At 41.3% G+C, this 16,443-nt stretch overlaps 1 protein-coding gene across 6 annotated transcripts in view; it reads right to left on the reverse strand.

The window, feature by feature from the left end:
• LRRCC1 (leucine rich repeat and coiled-coil centrosomal protein 1) overlaps nucleotides 1-16,443 on the reverse strand; it is a 148,637-nt gene that overhangs the window by 29,372 nt on the left and 102,822 nt on the right. For all 6 annotated transcript variants that reach the window (XM_033934347.1, XM_033934342.1, XM_033934344.1 and 3 more), the window contains 4 exons: nucleotides 14,518-14,692; nucleotides 5,367-5,530; nucleotides 4,322-4,530; nucleotides 4,092-4,229 (listed from right to left, as the gene is read on the reverse strand). In XM_033934347.1, coding sequence (XP_033790238.1) covers nucleotides 4,092-4,229; nucleotides 4,322-4,530; nucleotides 5,367-5,530; nucleotides 14,518-14,692 — 686 coding nt within the window. The remainder of the gene's footprint in view (nucleotides 1-4,091; nucleotides 4,230-4,321; nucleotides 4,531-5,366; nucleotides 5,531-14,517; nucleotides 14,693-16,443) is intronic.

Raw genomic sequence — 16,443 nt, forward strand, 5'->3', positions numbered from 1 at the left:
CTTTCTTGGATAAGAATTATACAATTTCCAATAGCCTTTATTGATATTCAGTGTCAAGAGCGATCAAGACACTCTTGATATCAATGCATCTGATGCAGCTTTAAGACCCATTGAGGTCCAATGTTTCTGATGCCAGTATCGACAGACTGGTCTTATCTGCACCATATGCTTTTCTCCAAAACTCTTCTTTAATATCTGAGGACACAGAAGACATTGAAAGGGATCATAGTTGGGCCCCATGCACTGAAGGCAACAGTTATGGGTATCCATATCTCTTGAAGTTACTGAGCAAATTTTTTGAAGACATCATCCAGAATAACAGCCCCAGCTAAATCAAATGACCCAATGTTAAAAACAAACCCAGATGGGAGTCCAAGGCCCAAAAGACCTGATTTGAGCTAATGAGGCTAGATATTTAGATAATGGTCAGAAAAACCTACTTAAGGAAGCTACTGAAGAAAATAAAACATACAGAAGCAACTGGACTTAATGCAGGAAGTAATTTTGAATAGAGTTGAAGTAATCAGCACTGAGGCAAATAATATGCAATACTCAAACATGTCCATTTGGTTTGGTGGAAGACAAAATGATTGAAAAGATTCTGCATGACAACAGCAGGCAGGAATAGGCATGCATGCAAACAAGACATTCTCAGACATTCTGGAAAAGTTCCTGTGCAGGCTCAGTTAAAAAATATCATCCATACAAGCCACCCGAAATAAAGACAATGTTAATGGTCAGCTGCTATCTTTGATATATTACCTCAGATTGTCTGCACAATTTGGCATATATAATTCTTTGTAACATGTTTAACTCTAAACAGAATTCTATGTGGCAATATGTTGCTTGTAACCCACTTAGACCTCTAATTAATGAGGATTTAGTGGGATATAAAAGATTGCACATAACATATGCGGAGTTAGTTATCCTGTTTGACCTTGGAGAAAAATAGAATGCAGCTGCCGTCAACAACTATATATGTAGTAACACAATTCAACTGCTTTACGTTTAGTTAATAGTTTGATTTAGGATTGCATTTTTGCAGGTCTAAATTAAACTGTTTAGCTATATAGCAGCTGAATAGTCAAACCACTCAGGATCTGCCCAGCACTATCTGGATAGTGTTGTTGAAAATCCACTGATAGTGGACTTATGTTTAGTCAGTGGCGTACCTAGGGTATGTGGCACCCGGGGCCCATCATTTTTTGACACCCTCCCCATCTATATGAAAAATATGATTTTTAGTAACAATCCACATATCGCACAACAAGAGTGTACCTAGGAAAAGGCAGTATCTTAAACACTGCAGTGAGCACTAGAACACCAACGCATACACTGTAAAACTAAACAAGCCAGATCTCGCACAGTCTACTGATCCTGTAGTCAATGCCAACTGAAAACTATGTTCTTTTCATAAACACAGAACAGAGATACACCCTCGCCCAATAAGGAATAATCACAAACTAAAAATAGAAATATGTAGACAAAAGTTAAACTGAACCGCCAAGAAACCAGACCCTGGAAACAATGCAACACCACAAAAACAGTAACACATGTCCTCTAATACAGTGCAAAATATGACAGTAGATATAAATTTGAAAAAACTGATACATAACAATCACCACTTTACAAATTAACAAATAAAAATAAAACAAATAATGAGAAATAAAAAAATACCATTTTATTGGACTAATCCCCGTAAGCTCGGTCCCCATCCCCGCAAACCACCTAATTCCATCCACACAAGCCTTGAATTGTTTATATTAAAGTATAAAAAGGAACAATATTCTGTACAATTGTCAATTTATAAATCAGCGTCTTCTCCCCACTCTCTCTTCCCCATTTCCCTTCAGCGTCCTCAGCCAACTCTCTCTCCACTTTCCTTCAATGCACGCACATAAAAACAAGCAAATTAAAGTCTAAATAATGCCAGTCACATAACAAAACATGATTTTACAAAAATAATTCCCTGCACAGTCAAGCCTGCAAGGATTACTAGATGTCTTTCAGCAGCTCCCCTCCCTCCCTCCCTCCCTCCCTCTTACCTTTGAGGCCAAGTCAAAATGATCTACCAACAATAAAATTTTAAAAACACAAAGCACACTCTACGCCACAGATGTCAAAGTCGGTCCTCGAGGGCCACAATCCAGTCGGGCTTTCAGGATTTCCCCAATGAATATGCATTGAAAGCAGTGAATGCAAATAGATCTCATGCATATTCATTGGGGAAATCTTGAAAACCCGACTGGATTGCGGCCTTTGAGGACCGACTTCGACACCCCTGCTCTACGCAGAGAAAATATTAATTATCATTTATATTCTGCGGGTTTTCAAAGAGGTCAAGGCAGATGACTTTATGCAATGTCACCTCAGTAACAACTATACAAAAATAGACAAATATTCCCCCTCCCTTTTTACTAAACCGCGATAGCGTTTTTTAGCGCAGGGAGCTGCGCTGAATGCCCCAAGCTGCTCTCGACGCTCATAGGCTCCCTGCGCTAAAAAACGCTATTGCGGTTTAGTAAAAGGGGGCCATAGTGCAAAATATAGACAGCATATATAAATTCTCAAAACATTTTAATCACTAAATTGAAAATAAAATCATTTTTCCTACCTTTGGTAATTTCATCAGTCTCTGGTTGCACTTTATTCTTCTGACTGTGCATCCAATATTTCTTCCCTTCTTTCAGCCTCCTGTATGCTTCCTCTCCTCCAGACCTCATTCCCTCCCCAAACTTTTTCTTTGTTTCACCCTGCCCCCTTTCTTTCTCTCTCTCTCATACCCCTTTCTTTCTGTATGTCTGTCTTTCTTTCTCTCTCCGTGCCCCATTTCTTTCTTTGTTTCACCCTGCCCCCTTCTTTCTTTCTCTCTCTCTCCATACCCCTTTCTTTCTGTCTGTCTTTCTCTCTATCTCTCTCCGTGCCCCATTTATCTTTGTTTCACCCTGCCCCTTTTCTTTCTTTCTGGCTCCCTGTCCCCCCCCTTTCTTTCTTTCTCCCTGCCCTCCCCTCCCCCATGCCACCACCATTGGGAAAATGCTGCCACTGCCGCCATTGGGAACGGGCCAGCGCCAAATTCGCCCTGCTTCTCTTCCCTGCAGGGCCGACCATCTCTCGCTGCCCGACGTCAATTCTAATGTCGGAGAGAACATTCTGGGCTAGCCAGGCAGCGATTGGCTGGCCCAGAATGTCCTCTCCGACGTCAGAATTGACGCGGGCAGCGAGAGTTGGTCGGCCCCATAGGGAAAAGCAGGGAGAACTCGGCGCTGGCCTGTTCCCAATGGCAGCGGTGGCACTCAAGTGGCTAAAGAGCCGCAGTTTGCCGGCCTAGAGAGAACACTGGAGAGTGGCCAGCTGTGCACCCCCTTGGGGCGTAAACCATGTGTGGACCGCCCCCCCACCATCCCCACCTTGGTATGCCACTGTCTGTACCAAAAATTTTCCATTCTTCCATTCCTGTGTACACAATCATGTCTTTCCCTCTCTTCCTCTCTCCCAAGTCCATGCCTTCTGTGTCCAAAAACGCACTCCCTCCCACACCTCTTTCCCTCCCTTCCTCCATCCTCTCTCCCAAGTTCATGCCTTGTGTCCAAAAATGCACTCCCTCCCCCCTTTTGTGTTCCGCGTTTGCCTCCTAGCCCTCATCTTAACTACTTTCTCAGCCAAATACAACTCGAGCCGCGAGGCTCGTCTTCTGCTACCTGCCCTGCCGCGCACACATAGCCGACCAGAAGTCTTAATCCGATGTCAGCGCTGACGTCGGAGGGAGGGCTTAAGCAAAGCCTGCCCTCCAACGTCAGCGCTGACATCGGGGAAGACTTCCGGTCAGCTATGTGTGCGCGGCAGGGCAGTTAGGAGCAGAAGACGAGCCTCGCGGCTCGAGTTATATTTAACCCCGCGGGTGCCCTGTCGTTCCCGTTCAGCTCTCTCTTGTGCACCCCCTTGGGGCGTGCACCCGGGGCGGACCTCCCCCCCGGCCCCCCCGCTCCCCCTAGGTACGCCACTGTGTTTAGTGATCATTGCTAAAGATATGTTTGTTTGAAAATTGGGCCTGTAATATAGTCTTACAGTTCTTTCTTCTATCACCTTACTTTTGAGCTTGAAGGCTTCTGTCTCTCTCTTCAATCAACTTCTTTTCCTTAGCATCAAAATTTTGTTTCATTTGCTTGACTTGCGTTTCAAGTTGGGTTAGCAGACCTGCTTTATCTTGCCATTTTTTATTCATTGTACTGAAAAAGATAAGATTTGAAGTCAGTCAACTTCCCAGATGAATCTGCACACAACTCGCATATAACATACAATAATAAATATGGTTTATCACCTGTAAGCTTTTTTAATATCTTCAAGTTCAGAATCCTTTTCTTCCAGCTGTTGCTTGAGCTCCTCCTTTCTCGCACTGTGCCTTTCTAATTTTAACTCTAGCGCTTCCACCTGTGCAGCTCTTTCATCAAGTTGTTCTTGAAAGACTTTTCGAATTTCAAGAATTTCATCACGATGTTTTCTTATTTGCTCATCTCTCTCTTGAAGACCCTAGGCATGATGATATTTAGTTTTTGACAATTTTTTTTCATAAGAACATAAGAATTGCCATTGCTGGGTCAGACAAGTGGTCCATCCTGCCCGGCAGTCCGCCCATGCGGCGGCCCCCAGGTCAAATACCAGTGCTCTAAATGAGTCCAGCCTCACCTGCGTACATCCCAGTTCAATATTATGATTTCATTCCATGACATATGGGGGGTAAGACTCAAAACCTTTGGAGGAAAGGCAGGAGAGGGGAGATATGACAGCGATATTTAAATACCTATGTGGCATAAATGCATTTGAGGCCATTTTTTCAATTGAAAGGAAACCAGAATGAGAAGGCATGGGATGAAGTTAAGAGGCAATAGACTCAGGAATAATCTAAGGAAATACTTTTTTACAGAAAGGGTGGTAGATGCATGGAATAGTCTCTCGACAGACCAAGAATGTATGAATTAAAAAAAAAAGTGTTAAGACAGGCACATGGGATCTCTTAGGAAGAGGAGGAGATGGTGGATGCTATGGATGGGCAGACTGGATGGGCCATCTGGCCTTTATCAACCATCATGTTTCTATGTACTACACATGTCCATCAACTGCATTCTCTTCCCCCTTCTTTATTAGGTAGTTCATGTGGAATATTTCTGTGTACTAGTTGCTAAAGCAACAGTTAAATGTTAGTATATATTAATTGCTGCAATAGGAGTATCTGATAATATTAGTTTCAATTTAGTGAAAACAAAAAATCTTTCAGAACTATAGTATAACTCAATGGTGGTTCGATGGCGCTTAAATGTTATTTGTTTTGTTGTCCCATTAAACAAACAAACAAAAAAACAACTTACTTCCTTTAATTTTCTGATGGTTTCTGTTTGGTCTTCCACAACTTTGGTTTTAATTTTTAAGGCGTCATTATTATATTCCATTTGTTTTTTCAGAGTCTCATTCTCTGCAGTTAGAACCTCAATTTTAGCCTCTAGCTTTCCCCGATCTTGCGCTAATGAAACTCCTGAGAAAGAAGTATACAGTAATGTTATAAAACCTCTCAAAACTAGCAATTGCCAGATGTACATTGTTTTGTAGCAGAAATGACAATATAAGCAAATTTAAAATAAGCACAGTATTGAGAAAGCTTGTGAATCCCCTAGGGAAGTCTGTATTTTAGCAGTTTATAATCTAATGTTTTGAACATAATCTAAACCTTAATAAGAGAGAACAATGACTCCATGTGGTAACAAGAGCAAGAGTGTTATACATAGACAGGGTTTGCAAGCAAAAAAAAACACTTTTATTGCTATGATTCAGCATCTGCACACCTATTACTTTCCAGCTTTAATCAAGGACAAGTAATGTCTTTATCATATATCACTGTCAATGCTCTTGTCTTGGGGCAGGTTCCTAGACTAACCCAACACTTACTTAGGTTTTAAGTGGAATAGAAAAATTTAAAATAAAAAAACAAACAGAGGCTACTAATGATGTCTTAGATCAGGGGTGACAAACTCAGGCCCGTGGACCAAATTTGGCCCAAGATTTGGTTCTCTGTTCCTTCCCTCCCTCTATCCTGGCTTCCCGGTCTCACCTTCAAAGCAGGTTGCAGAGGATTGCCGGTCAGCTGTAGCAATCTTAGGGGGCTGCCGTCGGCCTTTGCAGCATGTTCCCTCTGCTGCAATCTCGCCCCTGACGTCAAGAGGATGGGCGGGATCGTGGCAGAGGGAACGTTCTGCAGAGGCCGACGGCAGCCTGTTTGGATTGCTACAGCACTAGTGATCCTCTGCAGGCTGCCCTAATTAGCTGAAGGTGAGACCGGGAGGCCAGGGAGAAGCCGGAGGACGCTACACAGAAGGAGGGAACATGCAGGCCTTTGGGGGGTCCCTGGTGTAGAAGATATACTGAGGGAGGGAGTAAGGGGTGGGGGTGCAAAGAGAGATGCATATGACGGACTGAGGGGGGAGGGAGGAAAAGAAATAATGGGTCTAAAAACAGAGGAGAGGGAGAGAGATGGTAGACAAAGGGATTTAGGGAGAGAAGTTGGACTCAAGGGATGGTGTAAAGGGGGGTTAGAGATACTGGATAGGAGGGTAGTTGGGAACAGAAAGCGAGAGATGGTGGACACTGGAGTGCTGGGGAAGGAGGGAGAGATGGGGTATGAAAGGGTAATTGAGGAAAGGAGAGTTGGTGGATCTGGGGATTGTGGGGTCCATCGCTGCAGCTGTGGGGATGGAGACGAAAAAAAGGAAAGATGCCAGACCTCCGGGGGAGGGAAGGGAAACAGAAGGGGAGGACAGAGATGGAAGATGGATGGTTAGCATGGAGAAAGAAGAAAACGACAAATGGGCAGGAGACCCTGGCAAGCGAGTTATCAGAAGACAACCAGAGCCTGGGACCAACATGATTTAAATAATGACCAGACAACAAAAGGTAGAAAAAATAATTTTATTTTCTGTTTGTGATTACAATATATTCAAAAACAGCAAGGGAATTTACTTATCCAAGGTGATGCTTATAAATAACTCTTTTACTGGTCACCTTTCTTCTTTACTTCAAACACTAATTTCAACACAAAGCTGATGTGGTTAAGTGAACACTCAGACCTGCAGCTGAGATCTGGCCCCCGCAGGATTAAATAATGATATCGAATGGTTTCAATTATAATTTTTCATTCATGACGTAAGGAGTGATGACGTCGTAGTTAGTAAAAGGGGAGTGTATTTAAAGCGTGGCCTGCTGGGAAGTTCCCTTCGTCAGCAGCGTGTTTGTGTGCATATGGAGTGTTTGTGCCGGTAAGTCGTAGAGAAAGTGTGTGCATTGAGTATTTCAAAATGTTTAGTTTATTGAGAAAGTAAGCTGTTTGGTTCAGTGTTGACTTGAGTCGTCTTGCAATTTTAGTACCCCTCCTGAAGAAGCCAGCTGGTGAAACCTAGGTTGGGGGGTCGGTAATGAGAATAACGGAGGAGCCCGGAGCAGTTATGTTTATCATCCACACCATTCAAAGTTAAGTTGTTGTTAAATTTATTATTTTATTTTATTTAAGTTTGATTTGATGTTATTTAGTCTTTGTTTGTTTGGTAGAGGAGACTGTGAACAACTATGATGGTCTCCTTAACAGCTGCTCCGTGATTTTTTTCACCGGACCTCAGCTGCGGGTCTGAGTGTTCACTTAACCACATCAGCTTTGTGTTGAAATTAGTGTTTGAAGTAAAGAAGAAAGGTGATCAGTAAAAAAGTGTGATTACAATATGTCAGATTTGAAATGTATATCCTGCCAGAGCTGGTGTTGGACAGCAAGCATGAATTAGGACCTAAAAGAGAGAGGAAAAGTCTTTTTTATTTATTTTGTTTACATCACATAGCCGGCGTGGGATTGGAGAGGTTGTAACCCTATACTTCTACTAAGACTAAGGGATCCTTTTATTAAGGTGCACATTTAGCGTGTGCTAAATCAGTTAGCGTACCTTAATAAAATGACCCTAAGTATCTTAATAAAAAATTTGACCCGTGACTTAGCCTATGTTTTAGATTCAAGTTTATTAAAATTTGATGAAACGTTAATCATAAATTCTAAGCATTTAACAATTAAAAAATTAAGATGGGGAACAATTAACATACTTGTTAATGACAAGATGTAACATGCATGAAAACATGTGATTGAGTTTGACACCCCTGTCTTAGATCCTGTCTGCGCACATATAAAAAAAAAAAAAAAAAAAAATCACATACTCTGAATATAATCCAAGTTATCTCCTCCTATCTTTGTCGTCTTCCTTATAAGTACATCTAATCCTTGAAGGTTAAGAATTAAACACAAGTTCCTACCCCAGTGAAACTAAACTATGGCTACTTCACTAGCACCTCCCTCGGGTACTATAGCCTCAGTTGCCACTCCCTTGGTAACCTCTTGCCTTAGGACCTCCCCCCTTGAAGACTTCTTGATTCAGGGTCTCTCTCTGTTCTACCTCAGAGCATATAATCACCTCTCTGTCTGAGTCTCACCCCTCAGACGTAGCAGGGATAATTCCACCTACCTTTAGGTGGCTCAGTTTCAGTGAAGAAGTGATCCCATGGGAACCAGACCATGTACCACCACCTAAACTCCCTCACACTCCACAATAAGTATTCTACTGCAAAGGCAAACAATCTATACTGTTACAATTTGACATCTCTTTAGCACTTGATGTAGTGGACCACTCTCTCCTACTTCTCAAATTAAATGAACTTGGGAGTACAGGGTGTAAGTACTACAATAGTTCTCACAATTCTTAAAAAATAGAACATATGAAGTTTAGAAATATGACAAGAGATCCAAACAATGGAAGGGCTAGTTGCGGGGTTCCTTAAGGCCCACCACTACCACATGCACTTTTAACATCTACTTAAAAGCACTGGGAAATAATCTGCCCTTGACCCGGGATCACATCTTCTCATATGCAGATATCTTCATTCTCTGTATGGTGATAGAATCCTTCAATAGCACCCTTCAGTACTTGAAAAATACTATCGATGACCTAAGTACAAGGACGATGAGAAACTTCCTCAAATTAAACAAATCTAAAATAAGAATATTATGGTTCAGAGACTATAAATCACTACCTAGCATAGAAATAGAGCTGTCCGTAGGTGAGAGTCAAAAGATACAAAATTCCTCCAAAGTACTAGGAGTTACACTAAACTCGAATTTAACCTTTAACACACACATCACCTCTCTGGTGAAAAAAAATTCTTCTTTAAGATGAGAGAACTGAGGACAATAAGACCAGTCCTGACTGAGACTAGTTTCAGGACAGTAGCACAATATGCCCTAATACTATACCTAGGCTATTGCAACTCACTATATTGTGGCATTACAGAAAAAGAACGCAAGAGACAACTATTCTAAATCACAGCTGCAAAACTAATTATCAAAAAGAGCCGATACGAGAAGGCAAACCCACTATTAGAACAACTGCACTGGCTGCTGATGAAAAAGAGAATCCAGTTCAAGATAGCCTGAATGGGTCACAAAGAGATCTATGGAGAAAACTTAGAGGGACTAACTTCTGATATCAATGTCTCACACTCCTTCAAAACACTACAAACTATCCTTCCCATCACCTCATCAAGTACAGCAGAAAAAGACATTTGAGGCTACCTTTGAATACCAAAGACCTCTCATTTGGAACAAATTGTCATCACACCTAAGACAACCCACCACCTACCTTGAATTCTGAAAGAAACTAAAAACATCTCTCTTCTCTCTTTAGCTGTGTTCTTATCCTTCACCCCTTCCTCTAAAACAACTTTCCTTTTAACAATGTAACTTCAAGAACCTGATCTATGCGGTTTACAATACGATTTAGATTCCTTGCAGAAAACTGTGATATGTAAGGCACTGTATTTTACTGCAGTGGTCCCCAACCCTATCCTGGAGGACCACCAGGCCAATCAGGTTTTCAGGCTAGCCCTAATGAATATGCATGAGAGAGATTTGCATATAATGGAAGTGACAGACATGCAAATCTGCTCCATGCATATTCATCATCCCTGTTCAACCTTCTCCAAATTGAATATAATTTTGTGTGGACAAAAATTATGCAAAATGTTTGACTGGATCTCTATTGATTCAAGACTTACAGGCAGCTGAATGGAGGTTACCTACACACAGCTTTGCAGTGTCTACTGCTTAACAGAGCCCTGAAGAAACGGTTTGTCATATTGTGAAACAATGGCCACTGTTGGCTGAAAATGAACACAGGCTGAAGCAAGTTAAATGGTAAAGCATCGAGAAAACTGATCCGGAATGGAACTTCATTAAGATAAGCACTTTTCTATTGTTGTTACATGCTTAAGATTTAAAGGAGGTTTTTTACGGCCAGTGATAGAAGTATGCAGGGCAGCTAGTGTATTTGTCACATCTCCCTCCCACATAGGCATGGGGCATCGTTGATCCCCATGGCTTCCGAGTCCTTTTACCTCCTTGAAAAAGAGAAAACGGAGAAAAAAAAGTAAAAAAAATATATAAAAAGAAATGTTTATTCTCGTTGGGAAACTGTAAGGCTTTAAACTCAGCACTTCGACTGGAGTGTGGATTGTATTTGTGTACTCCAGTTCTTCCTAGTTATTTAAGGTCACCTTTAGAGTGTCATGTTTCGCATAACACAAAACAGTCACTTTAATCCAGGCACTGCAGAACAACAAAATCTGTCAGGGGACTGAAAATTTTTTGGATTAGTACAACCCCTGGTACTAAGGGCTTCTTTTATTAAGCTGCGATAGCGTTTTTAGCACACGCATTTTAGCGCATGTTAAACCCACGCTATGCGGCTAGAACTAACACCAGATCAATGCTAGCGTTAGCGTCTAATGCGCGCTATTCCGCGCATTAATGCCCTATCGCAGCTTAGTAAAAGGAGCCCTAAGTTCCTGTGCAAAGTTTGGAACCTAACACGAGCTTGCCTCCTTATTTATGGGTCATCAAATTATGTGAAAAATGTTACAATAAGAAAATTTAAGGCTTACTTTGACTCCTCATTGCTTCTGACCTATATTTTGATTCAGGGCATAACTGGGTCAGTAGTCATGGCCCATGATGTACGTCTAGGATTTGAACTAGAAGGCTTTGCAGCCAACTTGAAGCAAAGATAATGACAAAGACATGACATCACTTTTTAATGCAAAATTTCAGGGTGCAAATATATTGTGTTCTTTTAATTTTTTTGTGTGTCATTTGAAAGAGCATCTTTTTGCTGCAAAAGCTATGCTGTTTCATTTTGGACCCAGCCTTGCTTTGGTCAGAATTAAGATCTCAAAGACATGCATCATTTGTATGCTTCGATACACTATGTTATACAGAGCCATCTTTGTCACTCTATTGTGTAAATGAGTTAGAGATGTGCTATTTTACAATGCAGCTAAGCTTGTTGTGCTTACTATACTTTAAGTTTATGACACATCTTTGCTATGAGGTATTTTCATAAATTAGTCAAAGTTGTTGCAGAACTGTGGTACATTAATTACCTTGCGTTGGCCAGTGGTGACTGAGCCACTGCCAATTCAGCAAAATTTGCAACTCCATTGTCTAGGGGCCACTCCTGATAGCCAGGCAAGGTACCAGCTACAGGTTGTCAAACTTTATTTAAGCACAAGACAAGAAAAGGCACAGCTTAACAGAATTGATTAAACTGGAGATTTGAGGAGGGGAAATGGGGTGTATTGAAGGTTCTGGCAATTAGTCAAAGATAGGATAATTGGCTCAGATGGGGAGAAGGAGTGGTGTGACATTTTTGGGGTTCATAAGTGTACAGGGATTTGGAGTACCTTTCCACCCTCATTAATCTCACTTGCCCTATGTAGAGAAGGAAGGGGAGGGAGGTTGGTTGATGTTACTCTTTTATTGTATATGTTGTTCTATTATTGTATATGATGCATTATTATTTGTACTGTGCACCTTTGGGGTGTACTGGTGTTGTATTTGCATCAATAAAAATTGTTTGAACCTAATATCCCAAACTGGGGGCCTCATTTGTAGGTTATTAACCATGAAGACAGTATTTAGAACTACTTAAAATAAGACAGCTTAGGTCTTAAAAAGGCAGAGCTTGACAAAGATGGCAGACTTCGGGGAGACGCCGTTGCGGTGGATCTCAGAATTTTTTATCACTTACCAGATGGTAAAAAGGAAAACGAAGGTCCGGGTGTTCCTGGACGAAACTGTGCTGCAGATGGACATCTTCATCAAGCTCATGAACACCACAACCGTGAACTTCCTCGGCTGGAGAACAAGCGCAAGCTGAGGCGCAGGAGTTTTCTTTCGAGAGTGCTACTCTGTCCCCGGATGAGCGCAGTCCACTGGCCTGCTCTGCAGCAGCGGAAGAGGCGTCAACCCGGGACATGCTCTTGCCGGTTATGCAGAATGGGGGATCTGGCTCTGGTTTTGGTTTAAGGCAGGAGGAGCTGTTTGATTTGTCATCACAGCAATCGGTGGGGGAAGCACAGCCAGCTCATGAAATTTCTACGGTAGCTACTGTGGATACAGGTACTTTGTTTGCAACAGGGGTTCCTAGAACTGAGTTTTCTCCCCTACAGAGACCTGAGGCAATCAATTTGGAATCAATTTAGAACTGCAAGTCTCACTAGGGAACCAAATACAGCAACTTTCCACTCAGTATACTAAGGTACTTTCAGAAAAATAGGAACTTAAAAATAAAGTAACAACTTTGGAAAACAAATCTGATTATTTGGAAATTCGGATGAAAACTTTGGAAGCAGAAGCTTTAACTTGGGTTAAAAGACAGTGCAAGCTTACATTTCAAACAAGAAATGTTGGAAAATTCCATAAGGAGATGTAATCTGCAGATCATTAATTTCCCAAAAGTTTTCCCAATAACTGCCATAATTATGTTTAAAAGATATATGAATGAGATTCTGAAGGTGCCAGAAACCTCTTATCTACCTCTCTCTAAGATATTACCTTCCAAAGAGAGTTAAGAGTCAAAATCCAAACCAGCAGAATTTATCTGCTGATAGTTTGGATTTAACTAATTTCCTTGCGAAGTCGGAAACTGAGATTCAAGTTTCCGCTACATTGATGGTACAGTTTGCTATTGATTCTGATAGAGAATGGATGTTAAAGCTGTTTTTTAAATATAAAGATGTTCCATTTTTGACTAATACCATCAGAATGTTTCCTGATGTATCTCACTTTACCCAGAAAAGACAAAAACAGTTCCTTATTTTGAGACCACAGGTTACTCAGTTGGGGGCAACTTTTGTTTTCGATTCCCCTGTAAATGTGTATTGATTTATAAGGAGGAAAGATACATCTTCTTTGAGCCACAGAAGTTATCTAAATTTATCTCCACTAAGGGCTCTTTTTACTAAGCTGCGATAGCGGTTTTAGCACACGCTTAGCGTGTGCTAAATTACCCCGCGCTAGATGCTAACGCCAGCATTGTGCTGGCGTTAGTTCTAGTCACGTAGCGAGGGTTTTGCGCGTGCGGCAATTCTGCATGCGCTAAAAACCTTATCGCAGCTTAGTAAAAGGAGCCCCAAGAGTAATTCTTGATTAAATATGGTTATGGCTGGCTCTCAAATAGCTCAGAAAGAATAGTTTAAGAGAAATTAGACCACATCTTGATTTTCCTTTCTTTTATTTGTTTAAAAATTTCAGCCTATCATCAGCTCCGCTTCCATTTAAATGGGGGACTAACTATACTTTGTAATATTTTGTTTAAATTCCTAAATCTTGATTCTGTGTTTGATTGTGGTTACATTGTATTTTTTCTTTTGACTTGAAATTTGAAAATTGTCAAATGTTAAAATCAATAAATAAAGAATTATAAAATAAGACAGCTTACATAAATTTCAAAAGGAAAACAATTGTTATTTCTACAGATATGACTTCTTATCTAAATCTACTGAAGGAAACAAAGGGGTCCCTTTTATTAAGATGCGCTAAGGAAATGGGTTTGTTAGTTGTTACATTTTAACACATAAGTTTTGCGCGTGCTAAGTCCATTTCTAGTGCATCTCTAAAATAGAGCTTGGATTTTATTCTTTCAGGTCCCATGCTAATTTTGCACTTAGCATGCAAGGCCTGCAAAAATATTAACACAGGAGCACTTACTGCTATTTAGGAGGCACAAAGTGTGAATGTGCTAGCTGGATTCCATTTCCATTCCCTGCCCACAAAACCCTCCCTCCTGAATAAAAAAAAAAAAAATAGTACAGGCTGACATGCAAATAACCACAAAATACTTTAACACCGTAAATCTTTTTTCCTGCATTAAGTGCATATTTGTGCTTAACACAGTTTAGTAAAATGGCCCCTAAATTAAGACTTTTTTGAGGTTAGAAAAACAATTTTCATAGTATTCTGGATGACCCATAATGCAGCAAGTCTCTCAAATAAACTTCTTTTCTCCTGTGGTGATATGTTACTCAGATTTTTTTTTTAATTAGTTTGTATGCTGAACAGATTTTCATGATTTGACAATTCCATAAAGTAAGTTTGAATTTTACCTTGCTGTGCCAGTTCTTGCCCCCATATTTTTCTTTCTGCTTTTAACCCATCTATTACTGACTCCTGAGCTGTTAATTGTGAAATAAGTTTTGATTTTTCTTGCTTAAAAAGCTCAATTTGAACAGTTTTACACTTGTCTTCTTCAACTACCCTTTCGAGGGTTCGGATTCGACTCTGGATAAAAATAACAAAAAGAGAAAGACAGTTTGTGAAACATTTGGGGCTTAACTCACCCAAGGTGAAACTATGTTATACCAGTTCATTTTCTTTTATTAAGTCCTGCCATGCCAGTCCAGACAAACAGGTTACTATCCCTTCCCGATCAACACAGTGAGGTAGAAAGCTGAACAATTCCAGTGACATCATCAGTATAAGGGACAGGTGCTAGCTGGACTTATCTAGTATGCCACTGTGAAAGCAGTTAAAAAGTCCTTCGCACAGAACCCCCCCCCCCCCCTCTTGAACTACTGCAATGCATCTGCTCCTCTTCCCCTCATTCCTTTTTTTTTTTTTTTTTTTAATTTAAGCAGAATCTGTGTCATGAAAACAAACTAGATATGAGGAAAATCTTCAAATCTTCAGGTGTCTTCCAAGGCAGATCTTGAGACTGGTATGGCAGGACTTAAGGAAAGAAAATTAACAGGAATACCATAATTTTATGTTTTTTCATCTCTGCCATACCAGTCCATACAAATGGGACACCACCATGCTCTTACATGGATCTTGTAAGAGGAGAATCAGGTGACTGCTTTAGGTGAATCTCTTCATAAAGGTGGTTAATAAAGCCCAATAAATAAATCAATCCAACAAGTAAAAAGAGTTTGTAACCTCCAAATGGTGTAAAACAGCTCTGCAAACATTGTTTATGGAGCATTCTCTTTTCTCAAGGCCCTTGACTGCCCCCCAGGAACTGCAGCAGGCAGCACACTAAAGCATAAGCCACAAACTTGACACGCTTACAACTCCGTCAGCAAGGTCAAAGCACCAATATTCTCTCAGCAGCTACTCCACCTTTTTTCCTGTGTGGATCTTTCAGCACTGTACCACCTTCCACCAAGAATATGGTCTATTTTATGACTGGCATGATGAGGACATCCACAGTCAGTCAGCTGGCACAAGATCCTTCATAGGCATCATCAGGAAGCCTCCTCCTTACCCTGAGATCCCCTCTATGATCAGGGTGGACTCCAGGACCCACCATTCATCATACACCATTTGCGACAGCACTCTGTGGAAGGGGCATTATTTAGGAGATCCCCCACCAATCTTCCAAAACAGGATCCTTATCTAGAATTTCAATTGGCAAAAGGGCATGATCACCAATGCCACAGTTACAGACTCAATCTGTGGCCCCAGCTCTTCCCAGCAAGAGGCAGAGAGTCACAAAGTCCTCTTTTTCCTTTCAGGAGAGTTATTTTCCTTTTGGAGAGTCCCCTGAGGCTGACAGCCCCTTTCCCCAGTCTTCCCTAAGGTCCCATATATCCTTCTCAGAGAGATTTACTGAGAAGAGGCCACACAATGTCTCTGTCTCAAAAAGGGTCCCACCCCTGCCCCTGTAGGGGAGGGAGTGTTCTTCCCTCAGGGTCAAATGCATGCAGTGCAAAATGGTGCAGCACCAGTTAACCCTTGGAACCTTGGAATGCCTTTTCTGAAACTCTCACTGATGTCCCTGCATCCCCCTGCACACCAGACCAAGTGAGGCTAGGCAGCACCTCCCTTCCCACCTTGGGGAGGGAATTTCTCTTTTTGTGCTATAACCATGAGAAATGAGGTCAATATGGCCACCATTCCTGCCCAAAAATGGTCTAACAGACAGTGTGGTTAGCTCAGGGAGAAGCCCCGATTCAACTCAGTACCCCCTTTCCATAAGCTCAGAAGCTCCACTGCAGTCCTGGAGCCACAGTTAGAATACATTGAGCCAACAT

Source organism: Geotrypetes seraphini, chromosome 2, assembly GCF_902459505.1.
Source record: "Geotrypetes seraphini chromosome 2, aGeoSer1.1, whole genome shotgun sequence".
Lineage (NCBI taxonomy): Eukaryota > Metazoa > Chordata > Amphibia > Gymnophiona > Dermophiidae > Geotrypetes > Geotrypetes seraphini.